At 37.3% G+C, this 22,419-nt stretch overlaps 1 protein-coding gene across 6 annotated transcripts in view; it reads right to left on the minus strand.

Moving 5' to 3' along the window:
* The window catches only part of DYNC1I1 (dynein cytoplasmic 1 intermediate chain 1), a 314,945-nt gene that overhangs the window by 275,361 nt on the left and 17,165 nt on the right, over positions 1-22,419 (minus strand). For 4 of the 6 annotated variants that reach the window (XM_032252892.1, XM_032252895.1, XM_032252894.1 and 1 more), the window contains exons 2-4: positions 8,933-9,049; positions 3,351-3,465; positions 521-662 (exon numbers count right to left, since the gene is read on the minus strand). In XM_032252892.1, the coding sequence (XP_032108783.1) occupies positions 521-662; positions 3,351-3,465; positions 8,933-9,040 (365 nt within the window). In that variant the 5' untranslated portion in view covers positions 9,041-9,049. The remainder of the gene's footprint in view (positions 1-520; positions 663-3,350; positions 3,466-8,932; positions 9,050-22,419) is intronic. The other 2 variants (XM_032252893.1, XM_032252891.1) reach the window with 1 other exon arrangement.

Genomic DNA, 22,419 nt, shown 5'->3' on the forward strand with positions numbered 1-22,419 from the left:
CAAATTTGGCAGTGAACTCACTAAACAGAGGCAGCCAATCCTGATACTACTACTATCAATAATAATATAATAGAAACACTTAGGTGACTGAGTTTTCAAATTAGTCAACTTTACTAAGCAAATAACATGTTTGAAAAATTAAATTTAGAATTAGAACATCTCAGTATTCCATTCACAAAGATTCTCATGGAAACAAAAACCAAAGTAAGATAATAAGAGACTGGATATATATTCAATTTATATTTGGTTCTCCCTGCCTTTTTTAAGCTTAAGCTAATGGATATGTTTATGTTTGTTAGGCAAGACACATGGTGCTAAATTAGCCCACTCAAAGAAGGATGATACATATTTATCATTTCTAGGGTTCAAGATCATTGCTATGCCACTAAAAATAGCAAGGCACCATAAATGTAAACATAAAATGTCCGAGTATACATGCAGATACATGCACATTTCACAGTATTCTAACAGTGTTGCTGTGCTGTTACCCATCAGGGTCTTTTAAAGGGACAATTCTTACCTTGCTAATGGCCCCAGATCGCCTGAGTCTTGGCTTCCAGCTTCACTGGGAGTGCTCACTGATTTCGAGGAGGGAGACATAGGGGTTGGGACTAAATAATGAAAATAACAGGTATCCCATGTTAAAAAATGCAGCGGCTGCACTGGTGAAGAGCAGTGTCAGACAAACCAAAACAAATGGTCCCAAATTAAAGTGGTTGTATGGCCAGGAGATATTGAGATGGGATAAGGAAAAAAAAAAAAAAAAAAGGAAAGAAAAGGAAGAAAGTCCAGTGAATTGTTTATATTTTGGAAATTAAAATTTGAAATGATTTAGACAGAATTAATATAGGGATTCTGAGGCCATGTCCACCCTAACAAAGTAAAATGAAGAATCAAAATAGCTATCCAGATAATTCAAGTCAAATATCTCTCTAGCATGAACCATCCAGATAATTTTGATTCTTCACATTATTTTGTTAGTATAGATGTGACCTATTAAAAATAAAACAGGGTGTCTATAAAACTTTAAAAGGTTATAAAATAAGTGATTCTCAATAATTTTAAATGGTCAAGGACAGTCAGAAAAATCTGTTGTATGTCTACATTTAGAGGGAAATGTACTCTGTGGAATATAAGCTACATTTGCCATGAAAGCCTAAGTGACAGAGAGAGAAAGGATAAATGTTGAACCTGGTTATTAAAAGTCTTTTTCAAAACAAAGAAAAATGCCAGTCTGCCTTATTTTTGCATTTAATTAATAGTTTCATTCCATTGCACTGTTTACTGTCTTTGGGGCTTGTTTTCCCTTGCCTCCAGCAGCTCTAGAAGACACTGCCATGTGCACAGAAGTAAACTGCTTTACTTCTGAGACAGGAGACGAGTTCAAAAGTCAAGGTCAGCACAAGCTGAAAATCTGAGAGCAAGCATAATAAAAGAAAAAAAGCTAAAGCCAATGCAATTTTTTCCCCTTCCTTCAGATACAAGCCAAATGTCCTTCAGATAGAAGCTATACCAAATAGCCAAGATGGCTCCAGGCCAGACAATTCAATGGGTTCTCAATATCACATATGCCAAAGGAGCCACATGGATAGAAAGAAACTTCAGTACATAAGTGTAGATTCCCATTTGGTTTCAATTATGTGCAATTTCCTTTTATTTATTTAATAGGGTAAAGGGCTTAACTATTTTGCCCAAATCCTATAACACAATGGCAGATCTGTCAAGAAGCTAGGAATTTTCATGTGGTCCCACAATTAATTCACTGATTACCCTCTGAGTAAGTTCAGAGGTTAAGTCGGAGAGATGGCTGAAAAATGAAAATGGGGCCCTTGCCAGGGTCCCTTGGCAGCAATGCAGGCATAGTGCAAAAGTTGGTCATGGTTTAGAGACGTTGATCTGTTTTGTTCTTAAAGTTTAATTATTGGCTTTATGTAGGGTAGGGGACACTAGGACATACTACTATTGTGTTTAACCAGTGTTCACATTGCAACAGAATTTCAAAGGCTATTTTGAGGCACAAATATAATTAATTGTAATGTGTCTAATTTATACCAGATGTCAACCAAGTAGAAAAAAAGTATACTAGCTCCTAAGGAGAAAAGAAGATCCACCAGTCAAATATAATATCACTTAGGTTATTTCAGGTTATTTCTTCCACAACATAAAGAAATTAAACAAAAGAATATAATCTTATTGGGGCTTATTATAGCATTGTTGGACATATGATTTTACCTATTGCAAATTGAGATTGAGTATAAAATGCTGTTTAATAGTGTTTTAGTTTTGTATGTATTAAATTATATCCAGCAATACTTCATAATTTGTAAGCTTATTATTTAGTTATTTTTATTATTCACATTGATATAAACATTTGTCATTTTGTTGTACATGGGATAATTTTTATTCTTAGTTTAAGTAACTATGGAAATAAATGAAAATTTATTTTAATATAAGAGTGAATTATGGAATTAACTTCAGAAGACAAAGTATCCTAAACAAAAGACCTGAATACTGTATTTATTTTTGTGTATTCTTTTAAAAGCGTTTTTAACTATATTGGATATAACGTAGTTTTACAGACACCCTATGAGTAATCTTAAACGTATGGAAAACAAAAGGATAAAAGAAAAATAAAACTATTTATTACATGAGAGGTTAAGTGACAGAATAAACAAAATATGCACAAGTTACCTTCAACACAAAGAAAACAATTCAATATCTAAGCTTCAGTGATAAAGTGCGGTCATAGATAATCCATTAGGAATGAATGACTTAGAGAAGGGGCATTGCAGTGAAAATGCCAATTAGCAATCAAATCGAAATACAATAAAGTCAAATTAATTTAAACTTGTTCATTGGCTGCTAATGTGCCATCATTTTGTTTTCCTTCAAATTTCCCACTGAGCCTTCTATTTTCATCATGGACTAACTCTATGCCTGTGGCAGTTATGAAATTCATAACCAGATTCACAGTATTTAGATTGGCAAAGAGAGGCTGGAATTCAGCAATGAAAATGAAGAACAATTTAATAAGAAATTCCAGTATTTCTTGTATTTACCAAGTAGCAACTCATTTAACAAGTATAAAATAATCTATTAGTAACACAGTGGAGAAGGCTCACCATTTAATCAGTGAATAAGCAGCAAACCACTGACAATTCTACAATCTTTCCTCCCATCTCCTTCCAGACCCCTCAATTCCAAAAATACATGCTATCTGAACCATAAGCCACAGAATGCCTTTAAAAATAAAAATTTAAAAAAAGCTATAAAGAAGAGTGAACACTGGACATGGTATATCCCACACAAGTTGATTTTGAGGAATAGTAACAGGAAACACTTTTAAGTACCTAGAGGCGGCTCCGGTGAGATACCAATGCTTTGCAGCAAAGCCTCTGTCTCTCGTCGTTTGCGATCCAGATCAGAATCATCCTGAACGGGTTCTTTCTTCTGCTGCATATCAGCCTAGAAGTAGACGTCCGTAAGAAAAGTTAATAACATTACTAAACATATGCTTTTCCTGGCTGAAACTAAAAACAATAAATGCATGGTAGTGAAGACGAGGTGAAAGCCCAAAATAGATATAATCACATGTATAAAGGATGAATAAACACCATAATTGCTCCATTTAATACTTTCTCTCTTGGTTGAAGGCTTTTTCCTGCTTTTATCGCATGGGATGAAAGTTTCTCTCACGGGTTTTGGAAGAGAAACCATCAAGGCAAAGTATTTCTGACTGGGGATACAACAAAAAAAATTCTGTCTTTTTTTTTTTTTTTTTTTTAAGACCTCCTTGTCTCTTCTGGGATATCAGTTTTTGATGACTGTATGTTTGTAATATTCCGGCCCCATGTTTGGGATTGTGCAAACCAGGAATTGTTGGGATCCTACTGAAAAGTAATACTATTTATGAAAATTTGTGACCATAAAACACACTATTTGTATTGGTAAGACAAGTTTGCCATGTTTTAAAATAAACTGGGCTAAAATCTGTATTAAGGCATGTGATCAATATTGATATGCCTTGGTACTTGATTCTGATTTTCACAGGATTTCATTATATATACTAGCTAGAAGAAGAAAATTATCATGTAGAAAATATAGTACAACAAATCACAAGAAATTCCTTTCACAAATTCTGTCTAAAAACACATCATGTTTTTCATACTGGCCTCTTAAAATCAGTATTGTATTTGCATTTTTACAGGAGAGTGACAAATTAAAATGCAGGTAAACAAGGTCTGTGGTGGGATTCTGGGAGAAAATTAAAAATTCCACGTGTCTTCTCTCTTTCATAACACAGTTTTTACTTAAGGTATGTGCCCCACATCTGAAACGTGATAACATCACAACAAAGCTTTGTGGGCTTACAGAAGTGAGGCTGTCTTAAAGCCTGTCAAAAAGCATTTCGTTATGAGATATACCTTCTTCCCTATGGGAAGTTGGGAACCCTAACAAGTACATTACTTTCTTGAGGCATGCAGAATACATTTCAAAGCAGTGAAGCATTAGTTACATTGTAGTATCTATAAGCAGAAAGAGTTTACACAACTTTTGACATACTCCCAAAGGGTGACCTACATACCAATTATAAACTAAATGTATCTTTGCATGTGTCTCTGGGCTCAACAATTCTGAAGCACTCATATTTTTGAAGTCTATCTGTCATTAGAGGGAAAACTACCATCTGAAGGCCAGTAAGGGCTAATATGAGTCCTAGAGTATTTCAGACACTCTGTACAACCCAAAATTAGGAAAAGGCAGTTTAATCTCTCATCAGTGAAGACATTGAAGTTCATATTATTTTCCAGTTTTAACATTTAAACTACTGAAGCAAGTTCCAAAGTTTATGTATACAACAGAGACAAAGATAGAACTGAGATGAGAAAAAAGATGTTGCCGAGTAAGGATCTGTATCTACTACAGAATCCTGCTATGTTTTAAAGATTCAACAAGGAGTGATTTTGCAGTATTAGTAATTAAAAATCTTCGAGGTGCCTTTCTCAGAAAGTGATATTTCTGTTTGTGGAGAGTAATCACAGCTGAAAGCCAGAGAGGATAATCAAAGAAAGAAAAATTTGTCAGCTGAGAATTGTCAATCACTTTTCCAAAGACATTTCCACATTTATTAGATAAACGTGAGAACAGGCCAGGAAACCCCTGCCCATTCTACCTTGCAGCAATTCGGCAGAAGGCCAAGGACAGAATGAAACTTCAGGGTGGCCCCCACTGAGCTCACCTCATTGCATTAAAGCCAATTTTTCATAAAATTGCGCCAGTGTCTTAAATGGTGGCCACTATATTTATTTTAAAATCAGATTTCACACATAATATCACAGCCAAGAAAGCAGTTGACAACCAAAACGGCAGAGGGTGGTAATTTTACACAACATGGGACACAGTTTTCTGAATTCTGTGGATATAATCAACTTGGGTGGTCCTAATTCACACTCGTTTTTAGAGTCGTGGCCAAAAAAGGCACTCAGTGCAGTATTAAAGACCATTTCTTTTCCTTTTAATGTTAAATTTATTTGTTTTATATAAAATATAAGCCTAAAAAATGTTTATAAAAATCCAGGCTATTTCAAGCTATTTCTAATTCTCTATAAACAACACAAAACTAGAAAATCTTAAACTCAGGAGTCAATGACAGTGGTCAGTCGATATCCCATGGATTCAGGATCAGAAGTTTCCAAAGAAATTTGCAGAATAAAACTCCAAATGCTTGTAAAGGATGTCTGGGACCTGCCTGTCAAACCTGCCCTGATTAGTTCCTATGTTCATTTATTCACTCATTCATTCATTCTATAACTCCTTTTTGAATGCCTATCATATGGTAAAATCTACATTAGACATTGACTCAACGCTTAAAAAAACAAACAACATCAACAAAAAAAAAGCATATAGCCCTGACCTTGAAAGCTTGCCATCTATTAGGAGAAAAAAAAAAAGTGAAGGGGAAAATATAACACCTTGTGTTAAATGGTTTGATAATGTCAGTGATAGGATGCAGAATTAACCTAGTTACTGGTAAAGAAAGGTATCAGAGGCAGCTTTCTGGAGAAAGTGACATTTGAGATGAGAATGGAAACACATGCAGTTAACAGCCAGTTGAAGAACAGCCAGGTAAAGTTCACAGCCAGGCGAATGATGACAGGAAGAAATAGGAGATCAGTGAAAGCAGAGGAAAGAGAACATCTTAAGCTCTCTATCAAGAAAGAATGTAGTCCATCAGAGTATACATAAGCAGCTGCATCTCACTGAAATGTAGATTTTAGGGAGAAAAATAATTGAGGCGAAAAGAGTACTGTTATGCCTGCCCAGGCCTGGTGATCACTGCAAATTGGAGTAGGGGTGGTAAAAGGATGACTTCAGGTTTCTGACCTGACAACTGGCTGGATGAACCTTAGAGGCAGCCCCCCTTTATTGCCAGTCTCCTTCATGTGATTGGAAATAAAGCAAGGCTGGTTCTCAGACTTAGATCTCTGCAGCCCAGCTTCCTCATGTGAGAATAGATCAGAATAGATTACTTCCAGATTCCTTTCAGTCATAAAATGCCCAGCTTCATGAAACTAGGGACCTTGAATTTCAAGACCCTTCCAACAATGGGGCATTTTTGAAAAATGACCTCACCAGCAGAGATCTTATAAATGTATGCGACCATTCTACGAAGTCCCATTCATCTACTCTGATAGCTGATCTCAGAAGCAGAATGACAGCTGTCTTTCACTGATCTGAGATCTTCTTGAATCCTCTTGAATCTGTGAGGAAGGCATCAATCCTTTCTGCATTTTACAGAAGAGAAAACAGGATCAGAGAGGACTCATACTCAGGGCCATTCTGTGAAGTGCAGATCCAAGCTTCCCAGCCATGTTCAACTCAAAAGCCCCTGTGCGTAACCACTGTGTTTACTGTCTTATGTCTTTCAGCCTTGGCTGCTCAGAAGCAACCAAATCAGCACAGTCTGCAGAGAGTGCATGGACAAAACCAAGGCAAGATCTCTTTGAGGGGAGATGGGTTGTGAAGGGAGAAGTTTTCAAGCCAGGAGAGGCATTAACGATGATGTGGTCCAAAGGATCCCAAAATCTAGCCCTGCTTCAGATCACTCAAATCAGAAAATTTGGGGATGAAAGACTCAGACTCTGTATTTTCATCTAACTCTGTGGACGACAGTTCAGTGATCACAAGCTTTAGTCACCACAACAGTTTAGAAATGAGAAAACTACGACTCATATGATGTCAATTTTAGAACCAGGCAGTAGCCAGGAATGTCTAGAGTCCTCCACCACCTGCAGCCTTCAACCTCCCAGGGCTGTTTTTGCTGTGAAAAAAGCTAAATCTCCACCAGGGGAAAAAAAACTTGGTTATAGAAGCAAAAAGGGTAGCTGCTTCCATCAGTTTTGTTTGCCTGCAATTTCCCCAAAATGTGTAAAATGAAAAAGATGAAGCAGACAGCATAATTTGGAACCAAATTTCCCATATCACATCACATTTTGTGGTAATTCTACGAAATTCAAGTTGGACATTAGAATGTCAGTTTAAAAAGAAACTGGTTATTAGTAAAGGATAACAGGTGCTTTAAAGCTACAGTAAGTGTTGACATTTGAGGGAAAGGAAATATAATAACTTAATGCTTTTTTTGGCTTTGCATGGAAATGAATAGCCATTCCTTGTCAATTCTCACCTCTACTTCACTCAAAGACTGCATATGTAACAGCAAAGATCTCAAAGGGAAAAAACATTATGTGTGATGTCAAGGACAAATAAATGATCACATCAATCAATACATAATGGCATGGAGAGATGAGAGATGCCAGAAGGCTAAAATGCAACTGCAATTATCTTTTACTTAGTTGGAAAATAATAATTGTTGTAAATCTGTTACCTTGGTCTCTCAGCCTTGTAGTATGAAACAACACTTATTTATATTGTAAGGCATCAAAATAAGTTTTCTTTGTCCTTACAGAAGAACTGCATAGGAGAGCAGCTCTGGTTTCTATACACAAAAGCATATCACACTACATGAAGTTATCTTCTTAGAAAACTATTCAAAAATATTTTTGATATCTGGTTAAGATGTAGCCTACTCCCTCACTGCCACAACAAATTAGAGAATTAAAAATAAATATTTATTTGATTGACATAGTGAAAGAAAACATGATAATGACAACAAGGCACTGGATTGGAATTATAGAGTCCTAGATTCTAAGTCTAGGATACAGAAAAGCTACATTTCACCTCTGGGTCTCTGCTGCTTTGTTGGCATAAAGAGGGGCCTCAATGGAAAGTCTCTGAAATTTCAGCCAGATCTAACATGTAATAATTCTCTGTACTGTACTACCCTATCTACCTTCTTACTAAAAGAACAGCCTTCCCCTTAACAAACCTAAGATACTTATTTACCATAAAAAAGGTACACCACTTTGGAAACAATGAAAACCCATTGGCACAGTTTTCTAATTTTCTCCTAAAATGTTCCTGCTGGTAGATTTTTCAAAAAACCCTTTTCTTAAAACTAACACTTATTAAGTTCTAACTATATTCTAGGTACTGCTAAGTACAACCCCACAAAATAAATGTATTAATGTTCTCATATTAAAATAGGAAACTGAAGGACAGAGAAATGTTAAGAAGTTTCTAACAATAACAAGATCACAGACCACCCTTAGAATTCTGTTCACGTCTGTGATGAACCTGGGATTTGGAGGCCTCCAGAGCCTCTGGACCCAATGTTATCCCAAATTTAGGTGATGGCTGACCAGCACATAGCAGAGGGCAATGACTTTATCATGCAAATAGGGAGATAGTCACTCATTTTATTCAGATAGCATAAAAGGATTCTTTTAGGGGTCCTGTTTATCCATTTGACGAGCCCCTCAGGATCAAGTGATTTTCCTTTTTTCTCCATAACACCCCAACACACAGGATTTACCTCTTTCTTTTTCCTCTCCTCTTCCTTCCGTTTTTTTTCTTCTCTTATTTGTGCTAAGCGCTGCTTTTTGCGCTCTAGCTCAGCTTTTAAGTCGCTTTTATCAGACATGTTGGTTTCCTTGGAGAAAGAGAGAAAAGAAGTGAGCATATATAAAAATAACTTTTATGCATATCATTGCAAAAATCATTGGAATGAAAATGTGACTTTTGGGTGATCAACAAGAGGTTGTATTATTTAGCCTATCTGAAAGAATCAGAAACAAATTAAGTTAGATCTGGTCTAATGATATAAAATACTTACTTTTTAGGTATACATACATAAATATTTGAAAAACACAATATTATTATCTGGTCTAAGCAAGAGTAGCAACTTCTAGATAGCCCATTTTCTGTACAAGTTTCTTAATAAATAAACAAAAATAAATAAAAGAATCAAAAAGAACCATCATCATGGATTCCAATTTAGATGATAATGGAGCAATTCATCTCCACACTGAGAAAAGAAAATAGGCTGTCATAAACCCTTAGAGACATGCCCTGCTCGAATTTCTATGGACTCAATAAACATTCCTCCACTGAGCTTCGATGCATGTAGATTTCATTTTGCCTAACATTATTTGCATAAGGGAAGACAGCCACTGAAGACCTAACTTGTTAATCTTCTTCCTCTGTAAAACTCCTCCTGAAGTGTCACAATTAATTTCATCTCCAGCACAACCCTATTTCTATAAAACTTTCATTTGCATTCTAAATTTAATATTGCTTATTCTGGCACTTTCTCTTTCCAAAGCAAAGGGTGTTTGTGAGTACACGGAATGGGAGATAACACCATGGCAAATTCCTGGGAAAATTTATCCAAACAGGATTTAATTTCAATGTTAATCATGGTGGTGATGCTGGTAATGATGGTGCCAGCAACATTTTTAAATAAAATCAGTTCAAAGAAGACTCTTACTAATTACCAATGATTATATATTTGAGTCTTTTGTGCTTCCAACTGAAACTAACAAAATGGAAACCTTGAGAAATGAAAAGCCCCCCCCGATCCAAATTTCTAAAATAATGGGGGAAAAAACCTAACCATACAAGCCATGAGTATTCATTCGCATACTATTTATATGCACCTGGAATAAATGTATAATGTATCTTGAAGTAGACGAGAGCGATAGAAGGCAAAAAAAATACCAAATAATATAGAACAATGAAAAATTCTCAAACTTCTTGTCATTGTCCCCAGGAGGTAATCATAAATCGGCAGTCATTCTAGGACACACTTATAGACAAATACACAAATTGGGAAATACACCATGTTTCTACTATACACATTTCTGCTCACAGTGTGACAGCAGAGATTTGTGAAATAATCATAATGATTGCAATAATCAATCTCTGCCATTCATGATCATACTCTGTCTTCATTTTTCAACAAATATTTGCTGTATTTAATGTGTGCTACGCATTTTATAATGAATAGGGATACAAAACTAAGCAAAACCAGATTCTCTCCTTCAAAGAGCATAAAGCTCAAATTTGTGGATGTGCAGTGTGGCTGGAGATGCTCTCTGAGATACTGGCTTATTGATTACTCAGTGCCAGGCCCTTGACATTCATTATCACATGTAATCCTATCAATACAAGTACACCAGTATTATTATTAATTTCTTTTTATAATTAAAACAAAGGAGGCTCAGCAAGAACTGAGATTGCCTAGCCAATAGATGGCAGAACCTAAATTCAAGCTTGCCTGTGCTCTGACCTACTGCATGTTTGTAATCCCCAGTGTACAAGTTTAGAAGAATGTAAAGCAAAATGATAATCAAGGTCTGGTGGAGTGGGCCAGAGGAAGCATTGAGGAATAGGTAGAATTGGAACTGGGTATTGAATGAGGTCAAGAACTAGCAAAGGAAGGGAATACTTGGATGTGCCAAGACCTGTCAAAGAAGGAACTGACAGACTGAGTGCAAGAGATGTGGATGAATTTAAGTCAAGAAACAGAAAGTTGAGGCCAGGTGTGGTGGTTCCTACCTGTAACCCCAATGCTTTGGGAGGCTGAGGTGGGAGGACAGCTTGAGGCCAAGAGTTCAAGGTTACTCTAGCTTAGGTGGCAGAGTGAGACTGTTTTAAAAAAGAAAAAAAAGTTTAGTTGGTAAGAATGGATATGTGGAGGCAACCAGGAAAGCCTTGAAAAAACAGAAAATTGAGTTCTATTTGGTTCAATGGGTGATGGAAAATTATAGCAGATTTTTTAAAAGAAAAGTGACAAAATAAAAATGGAATTTGCTTAAGCCTATTCTTGTCCCTGCCTGTATGACAGACTGGAGCAAAAACTAGAAATAAGGCAAGCTGCTGGGAAACGAATGCCAACATCTCTCTGATTCAACTGCACCTGCAGGGGGATGGGAGGCGAATGTGGAGACAGAAAGTAGAGAATGTGCACTGGGGAGAGCACAGCCAAGTGGGACAAGAAACTCTCAGTAGCCTTTAAATGAGGAAGCAAAAAAGGAAGGTCCAGTAACAATTTGACTTTGAGAGGGCAAAGACGGTGGCAGTAAAATTAGAAAGAAAAGGCAAAGAGGAAAATGGTGAAAAAACCTTGCAGTGTGCATGTCATAATTTGGGTATTAATGGGACTTCTGCACAGAATGCACAAATACAACATTACAGATGGGGAGAGAAGGGAGATGGGGGACTGACGCTGAAGAATACACTTTGGAGTCCTCCAAACACAAAGGGCTATTTCAATAGGCGATGCAATTCAAAGTCTTAACAGAGCCAGGGGAACAACTGAACAAGCAGAACTGCGACTGAGGCCAGCCAGAGAGGAAATGTCCTGTCTACAGGAGGCAGCTCCACCAGCTCTGACTGAGGGTCCACATGCAGGGGCACAGACCCATGCCGTTAGATCTTCTATCTTTTCGTTTCCAAGAAAAGCCACAGAACTCACAAAAGTGAAGTTTATCACTAAAATACAAGTTGCCAATTATTTTCAACACCAATGGGTAAAATTCCTGGGAGAAATTCCAGAAGTCATCTGAGAAGTTAGAAACACCCTTGACCAATGAGGGTCCATGTAACTAGTGTGCTGGAAATGTTTTGGCAGTCAAAAATGAAACGTATGATCAGAAAAATCACTGTTAAAGCAATAGCTGTTTCATTCTAAGCTGAAAGCAGCAAGGAGAATCTTCTTAGGAAATGTGAGTTTTCCCCTCCTCCATATTTCCCCAGCTTTTACTTGACCATTCCCCAACATTTATCCACCTTTCTTCAATTCATCGAAACTGTCTGGCACAACTTCAGTAATATTTATGGTCATTAAGGAGCAAACCATAATATAAGCATGTCTTGTATTTGTTATGATTTTCTTGCAAAGAACCTCAATTACAAAAGGGAAGTAAGGTGTATTCTCAGAAAATTTCTGCAAAGTGCAAAGACTTTCTTGCAAATAATGAAGATGTCTTACAATGTTGAGTTATTTAAGTTGGTATTCCCAGCCAGAGAGTAATATTTTAAAAACAAACAACAAAAACTACTTATATTATTTGGATCACCACTACTTAATATAAAAATGATTATATTAACAACAAAAACTACTTATATTATTTGGATCATCACTACTTAATATAATCTTTTTTATATTAAGTAGGGACGATCTTTTTTAGATTAATCTTTTTTATATATAATCTTTTTTATATTAAGTAGGGATGATCCAAATAATATAAGTCACTCTTTAAATGCAGTAGGTTACAATGTTAGAAGACACAGCTGTAAAGGGCCTTCCACTTATTGATTTTGGGATCTATTCCAAAATAGATGCTTAGCATCAACCCCTAGGAGAATAAGGTGTCTCAAGAGAATGCCACATAAGGGGTTTGGAAAGTACACATTATAGGGAATGAATGAGCTTTTACACATAGTAAAATGGCTAAATAGTGGCATTAAACGCAGTGCTAGCACTGAACTCCATAGGATTTCCTGGGGGGCTTGCTAGTCTGACCCACTAAATCTCCCTGGACATCAAACAAAGCAAATCGAAGAGCAAAGCATGAGGGACATGAGTTATAGAGATTCCTGTGGCTAATGCAGATCATTGCCGAGGCAATTCTGATGTGCTCAGTCTAAGAAAATAAGAGTCAAAGCCACCTGCTGCTAATTATTGCTCATTTACTTCATACACATAAAAAGTTTGTCTCTCATTTACAAATGGCAAGGGGTCCAGTGGGTAAGTCAAGCCCACCTCTGGGTACAGGGCTCCTCCATTTCTGATCATCAGCATGTTCTACCACACAGCAGCCAACTCTCGGCTTGACTCCACCCAGACTTAGGGGCAGTCACAGCTCAGTCTCTCCCCAGCCTCATCCACTCTGGGATCAGTTGCACTTCAGCACTCCCTGCTCAGCATCCTTGGAGCAGAGTCCCACATTCAGAACTCTTTTTCCATTGGTGACATCTCCCCTTCCTCACTCACTTTCACCTACCTACGTTGCCAAATTCACACTTCTCATCTCCATCCACCCCCCCAACAAACCCTCCAGCTTTACTATTACTGAACACAATCCCCACTTCACCCCATGTCTTTCTTTGTCAGCCAAGTTATACTCACCCCAAAACAGATGTCTCAAAGTTCAAATCGGCTACTACATTTACCCTAGACTCCATACACCAATCCCTAGGGCCTGCTAACTTTTTTCAAATTTCAACTCTCTACTACTGATTTCCCTTTTGTTCCTTGATTCACCCTTTATCCTCTGCTTAGTGTTGTCACTATAGCTCCTCTCTAATCATCCTCCCAAATGTCTCAATTCTGATCACTTTGGCTCCAGCCTGTCTCTGATCCAGTAGGCTGTCATCCTTTTGATCCAAATAAATGAGTCAATATAAGTAAGGAGCTAAAAATAATGTCTGGCAAATACTAAACAACCAAGAAAAGTTGTTCCTCCTCTTCCTCTTTCACCTCTTCCTTTTCTATTATTACCATTAGTTTACCCTGCCCACTCTTGCCCACATCACCAATTGCACCCTAAATGCACCCTGAACCAAGTCATCACTTAAAGTTCACTGCAATCATTTAAAAAGTGTTACTATGAGAATTACAGGAAAGGTATGAGATATTACTGATTTAATACCAATACATTGGAAGTGAGGAAACCCAATCTGTGTTCTAGTGATTCTAAGGCACTTCAGAGCAAGTAAAGGAAGCTTCTCTATCTAAATGAGTTATAAAATGGAAGGTATGTGGGAAAAGGAATGTGACTCAAAAAAAAAAAAAAAAAGGAAACAAAAAAACCCTTAAAAAAATTGAGTGTAGTCATTTAATTTAACAGTAAAAAAAATTATTCTCAATTTTTTCTTTTGAACATAAGATGCTGTCCCCAGCAGGCATCCCCAACACCTTACCCACTTCCCCTTGAGGATGGGCTGGTATATGGTGACGATAAGAAGTTAGGTAAAGGGGAGGTCTCTCCTGTTGTTCCATTATACAAATGGCTCGTGGTCCTAAGTTTTTTTTTTTTTTTTTTTTTTTTTTTTTCCCTCTGGGACTGTGTCTTGCTCTGTTGCCCAGGCTGCAGTGCAGTGGCACGACCTCGGCTCACTACAACCTCCGCCTCCTGGGTTCAAGCAATTCTCCTGCCTCAGCCTCCCAAGTAGCTGGGACAACAGGTTTGTGCCACCACTCCAGCTAATTTTTGTATTTTTTGATAGAGATGGAGTTTTACCAACTTGACCAAGCTGGTCTTGAACTCCTGACCTCAGATGATCTGCCTGCCTGGGCCTTCCAAAGTGCTAAGATTGTTAAGTGTAAGCCTCTGTGCCCAGCCCCTAAGCTTCAATAGAGGGAGAAATGGGGAGAGGATAGGGGGAGGAAAACATAAGAGAGAGAAATGTGAATACTGAGGAGGAAAGAAATAAAACTAAAGTCAATTTCACATCTTCCCTTGCCTTGCCAGGTTCCCCTACATCTCCTTCACATTTCTTATGTTCTCACATATCTATAGAGAAAGGAAAATATCCAGCTTTTCTCAAACCCACAATGAGATCTATCACCTCCATTTTTATTTCTGCATATATCGTCATGGTATGGTTTGGTCCTATTTAGAGCAAGTGTCTAGCAGAGGAGATGCAAAGGGTTTAGTTCTGTTTACACAGCTGCTGAGTAACAGCACCTCCCAAGGCTTAGCTTTTGAACAATATAGATCTCTACTTCCTTTCAGTTGTCTAAGTTGGCAGCCGTTTGGGATTCCATTCCTAATGCTGGCATATGCAAATGTATTTTTAAGCTTAAAGTCGGAGTCCTAGGAGGTTTAAATCATTGCCCAGCTGTTGCCAGGCTTATTGAAAAAATAACCAGAAATAAGTTCTCTTTTCCTGCCTGAAAATAATTGCTCTTGTCAGCTCTTCACTATCATGTATTGAACTTTTCATCTGCCACTGGATGAAATTTGATCTTTCACAGCCTCATTTCACCTGCTTGGTTTCTCATAAAATGCAGCTCCCTCCTTCCACTTGGATGGGAGGACAAGGGATGATGTGGACAACAACCAGGAGCCCATTTTTACAGCTATAGTTTGGTCAATAAAAAGAGGGAGACAGATATCTCAGGAGGGAGTTGGCTGGTGAAAGGAGCATTATTTGCTAAATTTTTACAGCCATCAGTACACTATGAAAACAAAATTTTAAATAAAATCCATCTTATAGTAGGGCAATGCTCAAGACTGTTCTACTAATACCACAGAAGAGTAGTTCTCAAATATTTTTATCTCAGTACCCTGCAATACTCTTAAAAATTATCAAGGACTCCAAAGAGCTTTGGTTTACATAGGCTATCTATTAACATTAATCACGTTAAAAATTAAAACTGATAAAACTATTTAATAATTTATTTTAAAACAGCATACATGTTATTTGTTAACATTCTGTGAAAAAAAAATAACTACAATTTCCAAGACAAAAAAAAGATAGTAAGGTGAGTGTAATTCTTTTACATTTTCACTTATCTTTTTAACATCTGGTTTAATAGAAATCAAATGATTTCTTGTAGCTGCTTCTGCATTCAATCTATTATGATATGTTATTTTAGTTGAAGTATATGAAGAAAACCTGGCCTCACATAGATATGTAATCTGAAAAAGGAGGAGTATTTTAACAGTCTCTTGAGGTAATTGTGGATATTCTTCACTATTACACCAAAAGTCAACAAATAGCTGTTTCTTACACATCACCTGCAATGTGAATATGAAACCATAACAATCAATGAACTTTTTGTATTCTGTTACATTATAATCCATTAGTCTATCCTAAACGTTGACTCAATCTTTTACTCATGTATGATTTTATAATGTCATGAGTAGCTTACTTGGAAAATATAAGTAACTGGAAAATATTATGCAGACCTTCCAAATGTTGACACATTTTATTATATCTGAAAAACAAATTTAGTAACGTCATCGCCAATCTCTTCAGAAGTCTTTAGGTGTCATAAAACTGTTAAGCTCAGGATGGCAGATATAAGTTGTCCAAAATTCTAATTTTTGCCTGAAAGCTCAAATTTTATCATTAGCAACAAATATTGTCAGTTGTGTGCTTGAAGTGACAAGCTCAAACCATTGATTTTTGAGAAAATGTCTATCAAATACTGAAGTCTGAATCACCCTAGTTTGTCAGATATTCAAGTAAAAAATAGTGTTTCCTTTGTTTTTTTAAAGGGAGCTAGTTTAGCTCACAATTCAAACTACTGCACAAATGTTTTTCCTCAAGACAACTATTGAGCTTTGGTAGGTAGCAGAAGGCTTTATGTGTTCCCATTTGTCACACAGTAAGACATACACCCAAGAGTAGAGATTTAATGTAACTAATTTTTTTTCTGCTTTATGAAGGACATATTTAAGTGAAACTGGGTTATTTTTTTTTTTAACTGTGCATGTAGCAGTGAAATTTGGGCCACCACTAGTACAGTTTGGTGCCACTGCCTCAAATCACATTGGAGTACCAGTAGTTTTACCCATGATTGCTTTTATACCATCACTGCAAATGCCGACACAGTAGAAAAGACAGATAACATTTTAGTGTTATTATGAAAATAAATAGCTTTGACATTACAGATCCCAAATGTTTCTGGGGATCCCCCGGGGTTCCCCAACTGCCCTCTGACTTAACCTAATTCTGATAAGATAGAGTTGATTCTAAAGCCTACAGAGACATTTACTTAACAAAATTTTGCTAAGTGTTTATATAAATAATCTAAACAGGGAGTTCAGCCTCTTTCTTTTGAGGAAAAGAAATAGTGAAAGACACAGTAGCTAAATCACTAAGCATGAAAAATTCAAATTAGAGTCAAGAATCCCATAAACTATGATTCAGAAATACCTGGAAGACCTAAGTAAAACCTCTAGATATAGCATAAAGAAAGCCAGTTGGGAAAGCGAGGCCTTGAATAAAAGCCCCCACAGAACAATGTGTGAAAGATTTAGCACTTGCCTAAGCCAGGTAACAGGTAAGGAAGACTATTTGAGAAGGCTGTTGTCATTCTCCATTCTCCTTCTGCCCCGACCACAAACATACACACACACACACACACACACACACACACACACATACACACACAAATGGGCTTTAGCCTGGTTGCAAAGTGAACTAAGACAGTTGTTAATGAACTGCAGATTTCTGTTTGTGTGAGTTTTTTATCCCTTTGTCCTAATTTTGCTGTAGTCTGCTGTTTGGTCTTAATTATATTTAATTTTACAAAAGAAAACAAAGGGTGATTTTTACAGACATCAATTATACCTAGCAGACTTCTTCATATCACTGAGGAGTTTGCAGGCCATCACCTTTGTTCACAAAGGCATTTTCAATTCATTTTATTTTTTAAAATATAACTTTTATTTTAAATTCAGGGGTACATGTGCAGATTTGTTATGTAGGCAAACTTGTGTCATGGGGGTTTGTTATATGGATTATTTTATCACCCAGGTATAATGCCTAGTTCCCACTAGTTACTTTTCTTGAGCCTCTCCCTTCTCCCACCATCCAACCTTCAAAAGGCCCCAGTGTGTGTTGTTCCCCTCTATGCATCTATGTGTTCTCATCATTTAGCTCCCACTTACAAGTGAGAACATCTGGTATTTAGTTTTCCATTCCTGAGTTAGTTTGTTAAAGATAATGGCCTCAAGCTCCATCCACGTTTCTGCAAAGGTCATGGTCTCATCTTTTTTATGGCTGTATCATATTTATGGCACATATGTCACATTTTCTTTATCGAGTCTACCATTGATAAGCATTTAGGTTGATTCCCTGTCTTTGCTATTGTGAATAGTATTAGTAGACTGCTTTAATAATTACAATTACACATGTTCCTTTCAAAACAAGATCTTCAAAGATTATATAATCCAGTACCAGCATGTTATCCATAAATGGGAGATACAGTCATACACATTTACAATCATTAAATGGAAGAGTTAAAATGGAAATGTGCAACTTCCTCCTTCTTGGACACTTTCATTAAATAATGCTTTCCTTCCAGTGTTTACTTATTCAAAATTTTACTAATTTTAATCCAAAGAAAGTTCTTAAACAAAAAGTTGTTATGATGGATGCTGATCAGTTTGCCTCTGGTCCAATCTTGCTATCCCTCTGTATCACCACCTGGTGGCATCACATGTAAATTGCATGAGGTAGCTAACACCAGAAGAAAAAGCTTTGCTTCTGAAATTCCTAGCCGCCTCACCAAAGCCAATAGTGGGCAGCCCCAAGGACGGCAAGAGTTTCATTTACATAGGAAGGACCTTTTTGTGTCAGTAGAGAAGTACAAAATATTTTGGCAGGAAAACAATCGCAATACATACGAATAGTTGAAACATTTATGTTGATTTTTTTTCTAGGTTCCTCACAATTTTATTCATATTGGGTAAATTCTTGACTAGGAAATTCAGAAATGTTTCTAAAATTAAACCTTTAGTATCACTCTTGCTGAATTTGTGAGATATATTTAAGGTTGTTATGTCTACATATTGTCTCCAGTCCTATTTTCACTGTTTTATGATTCTGAGCTACCCAAATCGTACTACTTAAGCTGTAACTTAAGCATTGGCAATTGCAGCACATTAAACAGGAGAGGCTCTCGAGCCTTCAGCACAGAGGCCCATTATGCTAGAGAGAAAAATCAATCCATAGGGTATCTGCCCTCTCATCTAGTTAACAGAGTAGAGATGAGAGCTCTTAAATCTTAAAGGACTCAAAAGCCATTGTCATCTTTGCCAAAAAGTTTGGAAAATTTTATTTTATTTCTGACCCCTATGGTGCATTCCACCAATTCAGAGATTCAATATGCTTCTCTTTGGAAAGGGAACTGTTCCTCAATTAAGAGAATCAGCCACTCATTTCTTAGAGTATCTTCCTTCAAGAAACACTCAGATGATATCAAGAGTCCTTAGGAAATGAGAATCTCAAGTAGAATCCTTGAAAGAGTATAAAACTAAAGATGGAACAGTTTGGACAACTAGAGAGCAGTATTTTGGAATTGGGTCACTGGGAATTAGGGCAGAAGAGGAACCGGAAAACAAAATCAGAAGAAAGGAGATGGGAGCCCTCTGAGGACTGTCACAAGGATAACCATGTGAAGAAAGAAGTGAGGCCTTGAAACAGGATCCCCAGGAAACACACAACCTTGGGTCAAAACAGATAGGAAAGATGAATCATCTACTTAGGGCAGGTGTCAGGTAAAAAAGCCAAACTAAGAAAGCCACCACAACTGCACTTTATGTAATAGAAAATTATGCATCTGTGCGCTTAGAGGTTCTAAAGCATTCAGTGAATAGAAAGGAGCTGCTCCATCTCAAGACGCACTCCCAAGGAGCACATAGGAAGAGGTGGCTCCTCCATAGAGCGTCACACAGCTTCCTTTGAAACTTACATGGTGGCTCCTCTTCATCACATTGGGCACATGGTAGGCACTGAGCAAACAATGGCTGTTACATAAATGGGTTAAAGATGGCCCCTGGGCATTAGTCCCTATGCTATTTACTTCTTCATAGCAGGCTGGGATCATTAGCTCATAACCCACCAGCACAAAACACAAATTCTCATATATCCAATTGCTTAAAATAGAGTTCAAATAAGCCTGCCTGCAACCAACATCTACTAGCCATATATAAGACAAACCCTGTGGCTATAGAAGTAATTCTAAACTGCTGTTGCCCTTCGGAACTCTCTGACACAGAGACTCCCCACCTTGCTGCTTCGCAACATCACCTAGACCCATAGGCCCCATCTTCCAATCCCTTCTCCCCTGAGAGTTCCCTTGTCCTCTTCCACTCCTAGTTGGTGGCCTCACACTGCTACTGTTGGGAGGTCTGCTGTGAGGGACTTCCTCTCATGCAGTCATATCCAAGCACCACCAAATAAAGCTGTTTAGCAATGCTGCCATCTTGTCTTTTCCTTGATCAGCCCCCAAATTCTCAAACTCACCACACCCCACAACCAATTTTCAAGTCCTCCCAATTTGACCACCTAATATTTCCCAGCCTGCCCTCTTGGATCCACATCCTTTCACATTGCACGAGGTCAGTCTTCAGCATTGCCTCCGGCAATTGCAATACTCTCCTTACTCATCTTTCTGTGCTAACCTTGTTCCCTGATGATACATCCTCCACACAGTACCAGGGTGAGCTTTCTGTCACCCAAATCTGATGTGTACACTGCATATTGTCCATATTTCCACTAAAATTTTGAGAACTTTCTAATCATCAATAAATCGACTCAGCATACTATGCTTTTAAATGACCAAAATCAGAGAAGTTATTCCACATTATGCAACAAATCTACTCCCATAGGGTTTGGGGGGACCGTCATTGTTTCACTCAATAGTACAAATGTGCAACAAACACATACTCCTAACACTGCCTCATCGATTCTACTATCTTTTACTAAGTCACTACAATTATATATCCATGGATATAATTTTTCCTGCCTAATTTATATTTTTAATCTCTGTTTTCTGACTCTAAAAGGATTATTTAACAAAATCCATTAATTTATAATTGATAGTCTCTGATGTTTATCTCAACCAAGAAATTCAGCAGTCTTGAATTTATTGCCCCAAATTCCTTGAGGATCAATTATGTTGATAGTTGGGCTTTCTCTTTAACAGTGATGTAAAAATAATCTATGCTTTAGAACAGAACCATCTATTGTGCTTGGAGCTGTTTTCTCTGAGTTGCTAAGATGATAAATGAACATGTCTAAAATTAAACTATTCTCAGGTAACCTGGCAGACTGATCTTTAAAATAACTGATAACAAGCAAATCTTTAGAGACGACTAGCTTTAGCTTTGACTCTGAGTCCTTCACCTGATGTATTATAAAGAAGCCAGATTATCTGTGCAACAAAGTTAAATCAAGATAGTACGAGCTAGTAGGTCTGCCTGAAGTGGGCACTCTCTGGATAGAGGACACAGGCAAATTCAGGCCACTCAGCTGTTCTTGCAGCCCACAAGTGGGCACAAATTTAAACTATCAGGTTAAAGGCAATTTAAGTCAAGATACATTAATCACAATGAAGAAAGGAATAATTTTAATTTAAATAACTAATTTAAATATTATTTAATTCACATAAAGTAAAATTAGATTTTCCTGAAATAAATCAGCATACACATTCTCAGAAAAAAATTAATGTATTCTAATCCTCTAAAACCATTTATTAAGATTATCTCCACATCTTAATACCACTTAATTCCCTCCCAAATTTACTTACCAAATACTTATAAATTTTTAATTAAGCCCACCTAATTTTAAGGACCCCCAATCCCTGTTGGGGTCATGATGAGTGGAAAAGCACATGCAGAGAAGAGGCCTCTAGGGTAATACTCTATTCTTACAACTAAAGCAAACCACTTTGGCATGTGAAGATCCAGGATTCAAACCCAAGTCTCCACAGCACATGCTCTTAACCACTGCATACGCCTATAGTTTTATGTTTTTTTGCATCTTCCCTTGTCCCACTCTGTTGGTCATACCACCTCTATTGATTTATTCTACTTCTCTTGTATTCTTTCTTCATCATAGTCACCCAGTTTATGTCAGCAGTTTTCCTTCTAGTGTTTGTTCAACAGATGATAAAGAATATGACAACTGAGGAAAACACAGAGTTACTAAAGATTCCATAAGTCAATGTAGTCTATGGTTACCACCTTGCTAATAAGAAAGCAGTGCAAGGCTTCCAAAGAGTAGGTGACTCAACAAACCACCACAGAGGAAGACCAGACCTGAGGAAGGCACAGTTGAGTGGTGCATCCCAGGCAGAGGGGAAGTATGGACAAAGGTGGGAGGTAAGGAGAATGACTAGTCTGTGGGACAAGTAATGGGATATGGATGAAACACTGAGAGCAAAATGGGGTGAAGGAAGATGAGAATGGAGTCAGAGATCAGATTCCAAAGTTTGAGTGACCAATCATCTTAGTTTTCACAGAAATAAAGGGGTACACAGGACACGGGATGTAC

The sequence above is a fragment of the Sapajus apella genome, unplaced genomic scaffold (genome assembly GCF_009761245.1).
Source record: "Sapajus apella isolate SASKATOON/1434 unplaced genomic scaffold, GSC_monkey_1.0 scaffold81, whole genome shotgun sequence".
NCBI classification, from domain to species: domain Eukaryota; kingdom Metazoa; phylum Chordata; class Mammalia; order Primates; family Cebidae; genus Sapajus; species Sapajus apella.